The sequence below is a fragment of the Coregonus clupeaformis genome, chromosome 9 (assembly GCF_020615455.1).
Source record: "Coregonus clupeaformis isolate EN_2021a chromosome 9, ASM2061545v1, whole genome shotgun sequence".
Lineage (NCBI taxonomy): Eukaryota > Metazoa > Chordata > Actinopteri > Salmoniformes > Salmonidae > Coregonus > Coregonus clupeaformis.
The window spans coordinates 40,726,868-40,742,267 of record NC_059200.1 but is presented as its reverse complement, the minus strand read 5'-3'; the positions used below and the strand labels follow the sequence as shown (position 1 = coordinate 40,742,267).

The 15,400-nt window shown below is 42.0% G+C and overlaps 1 protein-coding gene across 1 annotated transcript in view; it reads left to right on the top strand.

Moving 5' to 3' along the window:
* Positions 1–15,400, top strand: part of LOC121573532 (flotillin-2a-like) — a 53,473-nt gene that overhangs the window by 34,156 nt on the left and 3,917 nt on the right. Inside the window, 5 exon segments of the mRNA XM_041885594.2 lie at positions 3,477–3,567; positions 13,519–13,642; positions 13,961–14,079; positions 14,305–14,418; positions 14,520–14,639. Coding sequence (XP_041741528.2) covers positions 3,477–3,567; positions 13,519–13,642; positions 13,961–14,079; positions 14,305–14,418; positions 14,520–14,639 — 568 coding nt within the window.

Genomic DNA, 15,400 nt, shown 5'->3' with positions numbered 1-15,400 from the left:
ACAACATTATGTGAAATTTATTGTCAAGCAGTGTTGCTTCCTAAGTGGACAGTTTGATTTCACAGATGTGTGATTGACTTGGAGTTACATTGTGTTGTTTAAGTGTTCCCTTTATTTTTTTGAGCAGTGTATGTATATATATATATATATATATATATATAGTACCAGTCAAAGGTTTGGACACAACTACTCATTCAAGGTTTTTCTGTATTTTTACTATTTTCTACATTGTAGAATAATAGTGAATACATCAAAACTATGAAATAACACACACACATAGAATCATGTAGTAACCAAAAAAAGTGTTAAACAAATCAAAATAGATTTTATATTTGAGATTCTTCAAGGTAGCCACCCTTTGCCTTGATGACAGCTTTGCACACTCTTGGCATTCTCTCAACCAGCTTCATGAGGTAGTCACCTGGAATGCATTTCAATGAACAGGTGTGCCTTGTTTAAAGTTAATTTGTGGAATTTCTTTCCTTAATGCGTTTCAGCCAATCAGTTGTGTTGTGACAAGGTAGGGGTGGTATACAGAAGATAGCCCTATTTGGTAAAAGACCAAGTCCATATTATGGCAAGAACGGCTCAAATAAGCAAAGAGAAACGACAGTCCATCATTACTTTAAGACATTTCAGGTCAGTCAATCCGGAACATTTCAAGAACTTTGAAAGTTTCTTCAAGTGCAGTCGTAAAAACCATCAAGCGCTATGATGAAACTGGCTCTCATGAGGACCGCCACAGGAAAGGAAGACCCAGAGTTACCTCTGCTGCAGAGGATAAGTTAATTAGAGTTACCAGCCTCAGAAATTGCAGCCCAAATAAATGCTTCACAGAGTTCAAGTAACAGACACATCTCAACATCAACTGTTCAGAAGAGACTGCGTGAATTAGGCCTTCATGGTAGAATTGCTGCAAAGAAACCACTACGAAAGGACACCAATAAGAAGAAGAGACTTGCTTGGGCCAAGAAACACGAGTAATGGACATTAGACTGGTGGATATCTGTCCTTTGGTCTGATGAGTCCAAATTTGAGATTTTTGGTTCCAACCACTGTGTCTTTGTGAGACGCAGAGTAGGTAAGCGGATGATCTCTGCATGTGTGGTTCCCACCGTGAAGCATGGAGGAGGAGGTGTTATGGTGTAGTGTGCTTTGCTGGTGACACTGTCTGTGATTTATTTAGAATTCAAGGCACACTTAACCAACATGGCTACCATAGCATTCTGCAGCGATACGCCATCGCATCTGGTTTGGGCTTAGTGGGGCTATCATTTGTTTTTCAACAGGACAATGACCCAACACACCTCCAGGCTGTGTAAGGGCTATTTGACCAAGAAGGAGAGTGATGGAGTGCTACGTCAGATGACCTGGCCTCCACAATCCCCCGACCTTAGCCAAATTGAGATGGTTTGGGATGAGTCGGACGGCAAAGTGAAGGAAAAGCAGCCAACAATTGCTAAGCATATGTGGGAACTCCTTCAAGACTGTTGGAAAAGCATTCCAGGTGAAGCTGGTTGAGAGAATGCCAAGAGTGTGCAAAGCTGTCATCAAGGCAAAGGGTGGCTACTTTGAAGAATCTAAAATATATTTTGATTTGTTTAACACTTTTTTTTTGGTGACTTGATTCCATATCTGTTTCAATGTTTTGATGTCTTCACTATTATTCTACAATGTACAAAACAGTAAAAATAAAGAAAATCCCTTGAATGAGTAGGTGTCCAAACTTTTGACTGGTACTGTATATTTGAGTTATTTTTATATCCTAGATTTAGGACTGACACTTCAACCTTGTTTGTTATGATTTATTTTTGGACTGTCCTTTGCCATTTTATGAATGTGTTTATTCAATGCGTTTTTGTGGGCTTTAGTAGTAAAGCCCCCACCCCCACACACCCCAACGTCTTAGACTCTAAAGAAATAATTGCTACATTTACTATCAATATCTCGTTAAAAATAGTTTTCTATACTGTAATTTGGTGATAATTTTTCACGATGCGAATGTTTGGTTGCAACAGACAACCTGGTTCAATTTGGGTCCCGGGGGAAAACCAGTTGAGAACCACTGCTCTAGACCAGGGGTTCTTAAATCTTTTCAGCTCGAGACCCAAATGAGAAATGAACAGTCCTCCAGCGACCCAAATTAAGAAGAAATAGTGTGTGATTATATATTTATTCTCATAACTCTCACATGCCCAGGGCCCACTTTGGGTCCCGACCCATAGTTTAAGAAACCCTGCTCTAGACTTGTTTAGCGAGCCTCAACAAAGCAGTAGCGATTGTCATTAGGGACTTGCATTTTTGAGTAATCTCTTGTCTTAATCTCAGATGTGGTGTTAAGAATGCTTCTGTCTGCTATGTTGACCAATCCAATCCTTCCCTGTGACTCATGCCCTTTGTCCTAGTTGTTGCTGTCTGTTGTGTTGGGGAGAGAACTGGCCGGCTGTGCTGTGTTCGTGCTTGTAATGTAAACACCAGCATACTAGCATTAGATAATTGATGGAACTGAAGGCTTCTCCAGTCTATCTGAAGCGTTCTGCCTCTGGTGTTTAGGTTACACAATGGTTCCTTTTTTGCTGTAGAGTCTATGGCGTAGGCCTAGACTAGAGATACCAATGCCCCTTCCTCCTAGAGTATCTTCTAGTTCTTATCCCACCCCTCTCACCCCTGACCCTCCATTACTGACATCCCTAACAGCTATTGTACGGATATACTATACTCACTCTCCTGCCTCTCCTATTCCTACCACCCTTCCACCTGCCTGCCTAGGATGTCTCTGGAGATAATGACCATCCTCTGTCGCTGTGAGAATATCGAAACCTCGGAAGGTGTCCCCCTGGATGTGACAGGGGTGGCTCAGGTAATGCTTTAGACAGCTGCGAAAAGACCAGAAAGACGACAGACAGTAAGGCATAGACTGACTGGACAAGAACCAAACAAAACGTCAGAGGCAAACAAACGGGTGGACTAACTGGCTAACTACTGTGTGTCTCTGTTTTTCCTTCTTTCTCCATGTCACGTTGTTCTCTCCCTCTGCAGCGGAAGGGAGAGAGAGTCAGCGGTCTGTCATTAACCTGTTAATTGGGCTTTGCTACACAACTAACCTCTGTGTTCGTTAACACTCCTATGGGCTTTGGCAACAGGGTCCCCATAATGAATGCTCTGAGAAGGGATGCAAAGAAGGGTCCCACCATTGCTAGCTATTACGCTGTTGATAAACACAAGTTAACATTACTTGATATTTATTTCAATATGGTGATTCAATGCACATCACATCTACATTTGGGAATCCAATTATATTTTGAGCTCTGGGAAAAATGCATTCTATTACATCCTGTTGTCACCTCCCTGGAGGAGGAGTCTTTTGGGTGAATGTTATTTTATTTCCTTCTTTTTGTGTTTTTACTCCCCTTCTATTCATTTGCTATCACCCTCCAGAACATGCCTATTTTGATTTTTTTCCACATTCTCCACAGGATAACCCTTGAGATTATGACCCTGCAGCCCAAGTGTGAGGATGTAGAGACAGCGGAGGGTGTAGCTATTACTGTCACTGGGGTGGCACAGGTACTGTACCACACCTACCTTCTGAGAATAGACTGGAATGCCTTTTTCAGCTCAAGGCGGGTTGGTTCAGGCTCCATCCTCTGCCTCCCCTGCACACATCTTTACATTTTAGTAATTTAGAAGGAGTTCTTATCCAGTGCGATTTACTGGAGAAATTAGGATTGAGTGTCTTGCTCGAGCACATCTACAGATTTTTCACCTAGTCTGCTCGGGGATTTGAACCAGCGACCTTTCGGTTACTGGCCTAACTCTTAACCGCTAGGCTACCTGCCGCCCCCAACGGGGATTGGTGCCATAGCCGTGACTGAGGGTCAATCATTCTCCTGATAGAAGTTACGACAGAAGAATTGCCTCCATCAATTATTAACATTTCATTATTATAAATGAACTGTAATATCCATGGTTGCAAACTTGTGGAAATGTATTGTACATGTTGTCTATTCATTGTGTGTGTATATATGTGTGTGTGTAATATAAATATAAATATATATATACTACCGTTCAAAAGTTTGGGCTCACTTACAAATGTCCTTGTTTTCCATGAAAGTATACATGAAATGAGTTTGAATAGGAAATATAGCAAAATGCATAGGAAATGTAGTCATTGACAAGGTTAGAAATAATGATTTTTTATAGAAATAATAATTGTGTCTTTCAAACTTTGCTTTCGTCAAAGAGTCCTCCATTTGGAGCAATTACAGCCTTGCAGACCTTTGGCATTTTATTTGTCAATTTGTTGAGGTAATCTGAAGAGATTTCACCCCATGCTTCCTGAAGCACCTCTCACAAGTTGGATTGGCTTGATGGGCACTTCTTACGTACCATACGGTCAAGCTGCTCCCACAACAGCTCAATAGGGTTGAGATCCGGTGACTGTGCTGGCCCCTCCATTATAGACAGAATACCAGCTGACTGCTTCTTCCCTAAATAGTTCTTGCATAGTTTGGAGCTGTGCTTTGGGTCATTGTCCTGTTGTAGGAGGAAATTGGCTCCAATCAAGCGCCGTCCACAGGGTATGGCATGGCGTTGCAAAATGGAGTGATAGCCTTCCTTCTTCAAGATCCCTTTTACCCTGTACAAATCTCCCACTTTACATTTACATTTACATTTTAGTCATTTAGCAGACGCTCTTATCCAGAGCGACTAAGCACCCCCAGACCATCACATTGCCTCCACCATGCTTGACAGATGGCATCAAGCACTCCTCCAGCATCTTTTCATTTGGTCTGCATCTCACAAATGTTCTTCTTTGTGATCTGAACACCTCAAACTTCGATTTGTCTGTCCATAACACTTCCTCTGTCCAGTGTCTGTGTTCTTTTGCCCATCTTAATATTTTATTTTTATTGGCCAGTCTGAGATATGGCATTTTCTTTGCAACTCTGCCTAGAAGGTCGGCATCCCAGAGTCGCCTCTTCGCTGTTGATGTTGAGACTGGTGTTTTGCGGGTACTATTTAATGAAGCTGCCAGTTGAGGACCTGTGAGGCGCCTGTTTCTCAAACTAGACACTCTAATGAATTTGTCCTCTTGCTCAGTTGTGCACCGGGGCCTCCCACTCCTCTTTCTATTCTGGTTAGAGCCAGTTTGCGCTGTTCTGTGAAGGGAGTAGTACACAGCGTTGTACGAGATCTTCAGTTTCTTGGCAATTTCTCGCATGGAATAGCCTTCATTTCTCAGAACAAGAATAGACTGACGAGTTTCAGAAGAAAGTTATTTGTTTCTAGCCATTTTGAGCCTGTAATCGAACCCACAATTGCTGATGCTCCAGATACTCAACTAGTCTCAAGAAGGCCAGTTTTATTGCTTCTTTAATCAACATAACAGTTTTCAGCTGTGCTAACATAATTGCAAAAGGGTTTTCTAATGATCAATTAGCCTTTTTCAAATGATAAACTTGGATTAGCAAACACAACGTGCCATTGGAACACAGGACTGATGGTTGCTGATAATGGGCCTATGTAGATATATCATTAAAAATCAGCCGTTTCCAGCTACAATAGCCATTTACAACATTAACAATGTCTACACTGTATTTCTGATCAATTTTATGTTCTTTTATTGGACAAAAAAATTGCTTTTCATTTGAAAACAAGGACATTTCTAAGTGACCCCAAACTTTTGAACAATGTATGTATGTATGTATGTATGTATGTATGTATGTATGTAAATCACTGACTATACAAGTAGAGATATGTCAAGTCAACAACATTTTCCAAAATGATGTATGGTTCTTCGTTGCAAGGGTTCAGTTATTTCAGACCTCTTTACTTTACACTAAACAAGAAAGCCTGTGTAAACTGAGATGGTGGAATCTAAGAAATGTTTGTGTCCGTGGTCAAGTGTAATGGAGTGAACACCATAGAGCGTGTAGTAGATATGTAATTTTGCAAACAGGGTTTGTTACAGATTTGTTTTTGTTTTTATCATCTCCTTGCTGCAAATTATTTGGGCCATGTATATTACTAATGATAAACTGGGTGGTTCGAGCCCTGAATGCTGATGGCTGACAGCTGTGGTATATCAGACCGTATACCACGGGTATGAAAAAACGTAATTACGTTGGTAACCAGTTTATAATAGCAAAAAGGCACCTCGGGTGTTTGTGATATATGGCCAATGTACCACGGCTAAGAGCTGTGTCCAGGCACTCTGCATTGCGTTGTGCATAAGAACAGCCCTTAGCCGTTGTATATTGGCCATATACCACACTTTCTCGGGCCTTATTGCTTAAATATACCCTATATATTGCTCAAGCAGGAATTATAGTGATGAATCTAATGTCCATGAAGATCAGGTGGAACTAGCTGTTGGTGGAGAATTATTGACCCTCGTATCAAGGCAGAGACAGTCCAGACACTGCTTGTACATTTCTGCCTTGGAGCCTTCCTTGAAAGGGGTACAAGGGAGCTGAATACAGTCTGACATGTTTCTTTTGCATCCTAACATTTACATTCCTTTGTGTTTACACTAATTTCCTTTTTGTATTGTAACCTTTTCTCTGTGCCAAAATCCTGATTTAATTTTGTTTACCCCCCCTAGTGTCAATCTGCAGTGAAAGTCTGATTTAACAGTAGTTTTCAAATGTAGTTATGTAACTAGCAAATGTTAACTCAATGTGAGTATGCAAGTTCAAGTTTCCCTGCAATTTACTTTAGATTTTATTTATTCATTCTCACTGGAAATGTTTGTCTTATTTATGACTAATCTAGTATATAATGTGTAATTTATTACAACCAATTAGATTACTTATAAACCAGTACAAGTTGTGTGATGTTCCCTTTTTTTAGTTTCCTAGTCTGTCCAGTGGGCATGACTACAATGTGCCAACTATCACTGATGAAGAGGAAGCTTTAACGCTGCACTTCCCTAATGAGGTCCATCATCAGGTCTATCTGATTGGATGAGCCTAAACAAGCCTCCTGTCCTGGTTTCTAGGGTAACAGGAGTTATGTGGCAACTGAAGTTTACAGTCTGTCCCTGCTCAAAGTAATGGGATTGGCTCAGTGCAGATTTGGATAGTGGATATACCCACCTTCCTTTGACCTTTAACACACCCATAGGATGTCTCATATTACCTTTTACTACAATATTGAGAGCTCTAAACTGGTGTTCACATGTTTGTGAAACTGGAAGAGTGAGTTCTGTCTCTTGGCAACCTAAGTGGGCGGCTTCCATTTGAACCAGATAAAAGGGCCCTCCCACATAAAACATTAAAACACAACGAAAGTAGTTTCCCACTTAATGTGAAAGTAGGTAGTTTCAATAAGCACTGCAGTCAGGAAACAGATTTGTATTATTTCTAATCATCAGGCTCATATTTCATGTGTTTGTGGTTTTTTCTTTGTTTTGCTTTCCATGGTACTCTGCCCACCTTTTCAGAGCATGCTGGAGGAACCGTGGTGTTAGCGGGGGGGGTTGAGGTGTAAGGGTAGCGGAGGGCACATTTGCACGGGTCCTCATCTCTGTGCTGACCTTCCCTTGGCACAGCTCCCCCTGCTGTCTTTCAGGTGGCCTGCTGATTGGTTGTCTGTATGCCTGTCTGTCTGTCTGTGGTTGTTTTATAATCAGTGTTATCATGGAATGATTGCCATCTCCCCTCCCATTATACTGTAATTCCTCTCAGCCGATTTCTGAGTGCATGTCTCATTGGGGTCTATGTCCAGTCACATCTCTCGCCTCAGGGACCAGCTCACTCTCTTTCCTTTCAGCTGCAGCGGACAACACAACCGCCATTGATTCAAAGATTGGTTGAATAGGGCCAATCTGAGGATATCTTATCTCATCTGGTGACTTGGTTTATCCTCAACTTTAGCACGTCTGTTGTTTTTATTGGTAAACCTGAAAAGAAAATAAGGGAGTGATGTCCCCACATAGCCTCTTCATAACAGGACTGTCTCACTCGGTCCTCATGAAGACCAGGGTGGAATCAAGTATTTTCCTTCGATTCCTCACATCCTCTCTCTTTGCCTCCTTGTCAAAACATCAGAGGGAAGCAAAGAGCATTGGAGGAGATCTTCTACTCTGATTTTCTCCTCCAATGTTCGCGTCCTCATATGTTTTGAGAAGGAGGCGAGCAGAGAGGAATCGAAGAAAATACTTTTGAGATTCACCCCAGATCAGTGTTTTGTGCAGGACAACATTCCCACAACATGAGTAATGACTCCAGTCCTCAGTATGAATAGATGTTTCTGAGTGGAGTTTGGCCTTGAGGAGAGTAAGAGAGCAAACTGTTGCCTGATCTAAGAGCAAGAAAAATAAGTCACTAAGAGTAAGAGATCTAGGGTAATCATCAAGGCAGGGTTGTCTTACTAAGGCCAGTCATTTAGGTGTGGTTCTGTTTGGTAATACTATCATAACATGTTACATGACCCTGGACGACATGATGCATTGGTAGGGAGGTAGGTAAGGGGATCGCATATGGAAGGGTTGTGTTTTACTCCTGCAGGCCTATGTAGGGAGAATTTATAAATGAGTGGTTATAATGATGTGCTGTTTAGGAATAGAACTACAGAGTATGTAAAATAAAATAACTAAGTATTATCTGCATACATGGCATTTTAAAGTAACTGTCCAGCAGCCAAATGACTGCGGTTTCTGTAACAACCGTTCAAATAGAAAAAAACATTTTAAAATAAATATTTACATTTTAAAAACATTTTCTCCTTTCCTCCGCTCCTGACTACATTTGCTGCCATAGAATGAATAGAATGGCCATCCCCATTCAAGTCAATGATGGCATAATGGGTGGACTGGTGACCATTGCGCGTGTACCCATAGGAGCAAAGCAGGAAGTGTGCCCATCAATATGTGCTGTGATTTGTTGATTCAACTCAACTGACATGACAAAAAATGCAGTCCATTAAATGAGCCACATCATTGGGACTAACAGCTGGTTGAAGACGGGATGGCCGGGCATTCATGTGGTTGCGACCGTTTCTGCGATAACATGGACTAAACAACGTGATGAATTAACATAATTTGAATGAACATTCTACATTACCATGGAAATTATTGCACCACAATACCAGGCAGCCATTGCTGGTGTACCCATGAGTTTACCAGTCAAATTGCCTGGGTTAGAGGTTCCAAGCCCATTCTATTAATCGTTTGCTACAACACCTTTCTCGTTTCAAATCGAATCACATTTTATTTGTCACATACACGTGTTTAGCAGATGTTATTGCGGGTGTAGCGAAATACTTGTGCAAGGGGCAACAAAGTTTTATCACGTTGTTTAGAGTCCATATTATCGCAGAAACGGTCGCAACCACATTAATGCCCGGCCGTCCCGTCTTCAATCAGCTGTTAGTCCCAATGTCTATATATATATATATATATATATATATATATATATATATATATACACACACACAGTACCAGTCAAAAGTTTTGACTCACCTACTCATTCCAGGGTTTTTCTTTATTTTTACTATTTTCTACATTGTAGAATAATAGTGAAGACATCAAAACAATGAAATAACACATATGGAATCATGTAGTAACCAAAAAAGTGTTAAACAAATCAAAATATATTTTAGATTCTTCAAAGTAGCCACCCTTTGCCTTGATGACAGCTTTGCACACTCTTGGCATTCATGTCAATTAACAGGTGTGCCTTGTTAAAAGTTAATTTGTGGAATTTCTTTCCTTAATGCGTTTGAGCCAATCAGTTGTGTTGTGACAAGGTAGGGGTGGTATACAGAAGATAGCCCTATTTGGTAAAAGACCATGTCCATATTATGGCAAGAACAGCTCAAATAAGCAAAGAGAAACGACAGTCCATCATTACTTTAAGACATTTCAGGTCAGTCAATCCAGAACATTTCAAGAACTTTGAAAGTTTCTTCAAGTGCAGTCGTAAAAACCATCAAGCGCTATGATGAAACTGGCTCTCATGAGGACAGCCACAGGAAAGGAAGACCCAGAGTTACCTCTGCTGCAGAGGATAAGTTCATTACAGTTAACTGCACCTCAGATTGCAGCCTAAATAAATGCTTCACAGAGTTCAAGTAACAGACACATCTCAACATCAACTGTTCAGAGGAGACTGCGTGACTCAGGCCTTCATGGTTGAATTGCTGCAAAGAAACGACTACTAAAGGACACCAATAAGAAGGGACTTGCTTGGGCCAAGAAACACAGTGGATATCTGTCCTTTGGTCTGATGAGTCCAAATTTGAGATTTTTGGTTCCAACCGCCATGTCTTTGTGAGACGCCGAGTAGGTGAATGGATGATCTCCACGTGTGGTTCCCACCATGAAGCATGGAGGAGGAGGAGTGATGGTGTGGGGGTGCTTTGCTGGTGACACTGTCAGTGATTTATTTAGAATTCAAGGCACACTTAACCAGCATGGCTGCCACAGCATTCTGCAGCGATACGCCATCCAATCTGGTTTGCGGTTAGTGGGACTATCATTTTGTTTTTCAACAGGACAATGACCAAAAACACACCTCCAGGCTGTGTAAGGGCTATTTGACCAAGAAGGAGAGTGATGGAGTGCTGCATCAAATGACCTGGCCTTCACAATCACCCGACCTCAACCCAATTGAGAGGGTTTGGGATGAGTCTGATGGCAGAGTGAAGGAAAAGCAGCCAACAAGTGCTCAGCATATGTGGGAACTCCTTCAAGATTGTTGGAAAAGTATTCCTCATGAAGCTAGTTGAGAGAATGCCAAGAGCATGCAAAGCTGTCATCAAGGCAAAGGGTGGCTACTTTGAAGAATCTCAAATGTAAAATAAATTTTGATTTGTTTAACACATTTTTGGTTACAACCATATGTGTTATTTCATAGTTTTGATGTCTTCACTATTATTCTACAATGTAGAAAATAGTAAAATAAAGAAAAACCCTTGAATGAGTAGGTGTGTCCAAACTTTTGACTGGTACTGTGTATATGTGTGTGTGTGTGTGTGTGTGTGTGTGTGTATATACGTGCCAATAGGATCTCACTGTGCTATATATATATATATATATATATATATATATATATAATATACTGCTCAAAAAAATTAAGGGAACACTAAAATAACACATCCTAGATCTGAATGAATGAAATAATCTTATTAAATACTTTTTTCTTCACATAGTTGAATGTGCTGACAACAAAATCACACACAAATTATCAATGGAAATCAAATGTATCAACCCATGGAGGTCTGGATTTGGAGTCACCCTCAAAATTAAAGTGGAAAACCACACAACAGGCTGATCCAACTTTGATGTAATGTCCTTAAAACAAGTCAAAATGAGGCTCCACGTGCCTGTATGACCTCCCTACAACGCCTGGGCATGCTCCTGATGAGGTGACGGATGGTCTCCTGAGGGATCTCCTCCCAGACCTGGACTAAAGCATCCGCCAACTCCTGGACAGTCTGTGGTGCAACGTGGCGTTGGTGGATGGAGCGAGACATGATGTCCCAGATGTGCTCAATTGGATTCAGGTCTGGGGAACGGGCGGGCCAGTCCATAGCATCAATGCCTTCCTCTTGCAGGAACTGCTGACACACTCCAGCCACATGAGGTCTAGCATTGTCTGGCATTAGGAGGAACCCAGAGCCAACCTCACCAGCGTATGGTCTCACAAGGGGTCTGAGGATCTCATCTCGGTACCTAATGGCAGTCAGGCTACCTCTGGCGAGCACATGAAGGGCTGTGCGACCCCCAAAGAAATGCCACCCCACACCATGACTGACCCACCGCCAAACCGGTCATGCTGGAGGATGTTGCAGGCAGCAGAACGTTCTCCACGGCGTCTCCAGACTCTGTCACGTCTGTCACATGTGCTCAGTGTGAACCTGCTTTCATCTGTGAAGAGCACAGGGCGCCAGTGGCGAATTTGCCAATCTTGGTGTTCTCTGGCAAATGCCAAACGTCCTGCACGATGTTGGGCTGTAAGCACAACCCCCACCTGTGGACGTCGGGCCCTCATACCACCCTCACGGAGTCTGTTTCTGACCGTTTGAGCAGACACATGCACATTTGTGGCCTGCTGGAGGTCATTTTGCAGGGCTCTGGCAGTGCTCCTCCTGCTCCTCCTTGCACAAAGGCGGAGGTAGCGGTCCTGCTGCTGGGTTGTTGCCCTCCTACGGCCTCCTCCACGTCTCCTGATGTACTGGCCTGTCTCCTGGTAGCGCCTCCATGCTCTGGACACTACGCTGACAGACACAGCAAACCTTCTTGCCACAGCTCGCATTGATGTGCCATCCTGGATGAGCTGCACTACCTGAGCCACTTGTGTGGGTTGTAGACTCCGTCTCATGCTACCACTAGAGTGAAAGCACCGCCAGCATTCAAAAGTGACCAAAACATCAGCCAGGAAGCATAGGAACTGAGAAGTGGTCTGTGGTCACCACCTGAAAAACCAGTCCTTTATTGGGGGTGTCTTGCTAATTGCCTATAATTTCCACCTGTTGTCTATTCCATTTGCACAACAGCATGTGAAATGTATTGTCAATCAGTGTTGCTTCCTAAGTGGACAGTTTGATTTCACAGAAGTGTGATTGACTTGGAGTTACATTGTGTTGTTTAAGTCTTCCCTTTATTTTTTTGAGCAGTGTGTGTGTAATATATATATATATATATATATATATATATATATATATATATATATATATATATATATATATAATTAGTTTTTAACAGTTATGACTATTATTTTATTTTCATGATAGTCTTCATCCATAACTGTCGGTTACATGATTATATCACAGATAGAACAATGAGCCAGATATTTCACCGGATCTACAAATGTAACGCATCCGGTTAGTGTTTCCACTCACTACCAAATATGGTGATGAGAGGAAACCCAGTGGGACAAGATGGAGCGAGATGGATTTTTGCCGAGATTCTGCAAAATGTTCTCATTGATAAAACATTTTGATCTCCATACAGTTTCCAAAACTAGAATCTGTAACAGAGTGGTCTGCGTTTTGTAGACTTTACCCTTTGCCAAAGTTTCAAAAAATGTAGTTGTTTAGAAGGAGTGCGGTGGCGAATTGAGTTATTGCATACGTGCACTTCACAGAGCAGGTGTTCCCTAATGGAAATATGCAAATAAATGCTAGAACGTGCCAATAGGATCTCACTGTGCTTTGGCCACATGCGTATAGGATGAGTCAATAACATTATTTGGATATGAGTTAACAGACTATTAACTTTTAAAAGTGAGATTTCCACTGGACAGTTACTTTTAAGAAATAACCAAGAATCACTTAAAACAGGGATGGGCAACTTTGATGGGGGTGGGGGCCACAAAAATCTGAACTCATCATGAGGGCCCACAGTTTTAAAGTAAGTTTGCTTCCATTTTAAAGTTGCCCATCCCTGACTTAGAATAACCACCATAGTTATGTCTCTGAAGTGCTAACCAGATGATGTTGCTCAGATGATGTTAGTGTATTAACTATCTAGCTAACAGCTGACAATGTTGTCTATTACCCTGGCTCCAGGTGAAGGTGATGGTAGACAATGAGCTGCTGGGCTATGCCTGTGAACAGTTCCTGGGGAAATCTGTGATCGAGATTAAGAGTGTCATTCTGCAGACCCTGGAGGGTCATCTACGTTCTATCCTTGGTAGGGACCTTCTGACAGAGACAGGCTGCTGCTCAGTACTTTTGGGTCTCTGTGACTTTATTACTATTAGGTCATGCTATAGAACTTAAAACCATTTTTGCAAGCTCTCTGGAAATAGAATGTAATATGCTTTAATGCCATATAATGTACTACTCAGACTCTTAGGCTCTGGTTTAAGTTTGAAGTCTCTGATATAGGATACTAACAATTTTAACAATGTGTAACAGATCTAAAGAAATAACCAATTCAGATGAATCCATATCAGAGCATCTGTGGTTAGTGACCCACCCAGATACTGACCCCAGGTCTGTGTTCCAGGTACTCTGACGGTAGAGCAGATCTACCAGGACAGAGACCGGTTTGCTGCTCTGGTGCGTGAGGTGGCAGCGCCCGATGTGGGCCGCATGGGCATCGAGATCCTCAGCTTCACCATCAAGGTAATGGACAGGGGCACAGTCAGGTCCTGTTAGGGCACAGGTCTGGCCTTTTGAAATGTAAACACTCTTATTACAGCTTTATACACTCTTATTACAACATATGCCAACTTATTACAGCTTTATACACTCTTGTAGTTCTATATACACTCATTACAGCTTTACACTCTTATAGTGACACCACTAGCCACACAATGATCGAGTGCCTCTGTGTTTTGTCCCTGTCAGGATGTGTATGATAAAGTGGAGTACCTGAGTTCCCTGGGGAAGAGTCAGACCGCTGCAGTACAGAGAGATGCAGACATCGGAGTTGCCGAGGCAGAGAGAGACGCGGGAATCAGGGTAAGAAATTAGATTCCCTGAATGCTTGCAGTACATTGCAGCATTCACTCTGAATCTTCCCTGTCCTCCTCTTCTCACGTTGTTGTCTCTGCCCTCTACAGGAAGCAGAATGTAAGAAAGAGATGATGGATGTCAAGTTCCAAGCAGACACCAAGATGGCCGATTCGAAACGAGGGTTGGAGATGCAGAAGGCTGCTTTCAATCAAGAAGTCAACACGAAGGTATCAGACATGGCCATCATTTTACATTTTAGTAATTTATAGGGGTGTAACGATTCGTTTTAACAACGATTCGATTTGTATCACGATTCGTGGTTGTCGATACGATTCAAGGACGATATTGGTTCATTTAGAACGATACGATCCGAAACGATTCAGTGACTTGAAATCGATTCAGTAACCTTTTAGCCAAAAATTCAACCAGTGTGACTGAAATAAATACCTGGATACTGGACAGTGCAGGTGAAGTTTCCTAGATTCCTGTTTCTTGTAAGGACCGCAATGGTGGCTTGATAATTTCTCGCTCGTCGGCTTCTCCTCTGTCGTCCGCCATGCTATGGTTTGTTGTCTTTGCGCCTTTGCGCTGCTGCTGGCGCGGGCGATGACGTCACGGATAGGCAGACTGAATCGAGTAATGTTTAAAGCCTTTATCATTAAAAGTGCTAAGAAAAAACATCCATATAAAGTCTGACGTGCTTAAATCCAATGGATTATTTCCTAGTATCGATACAATCGATTTATTACATTTTAAAACGATGTTAGATTGATATATGTTGTCCAAAAGGCCAACTCGCCGAGCACAGATCGATGTAGTTGGATCATAGGAATATAAATCGATACATCGATGTAGTAGATGGATCGTTACACCCCTAGTAATTTAGCAGACGCTCTTATCCAGAGCGACTTACAGTTAGTGAGTGCATACATTTTCATACTAGCCCCCCGTGGGAAACGAACCCACAACCCTGGCGTTGCAAGCGCCA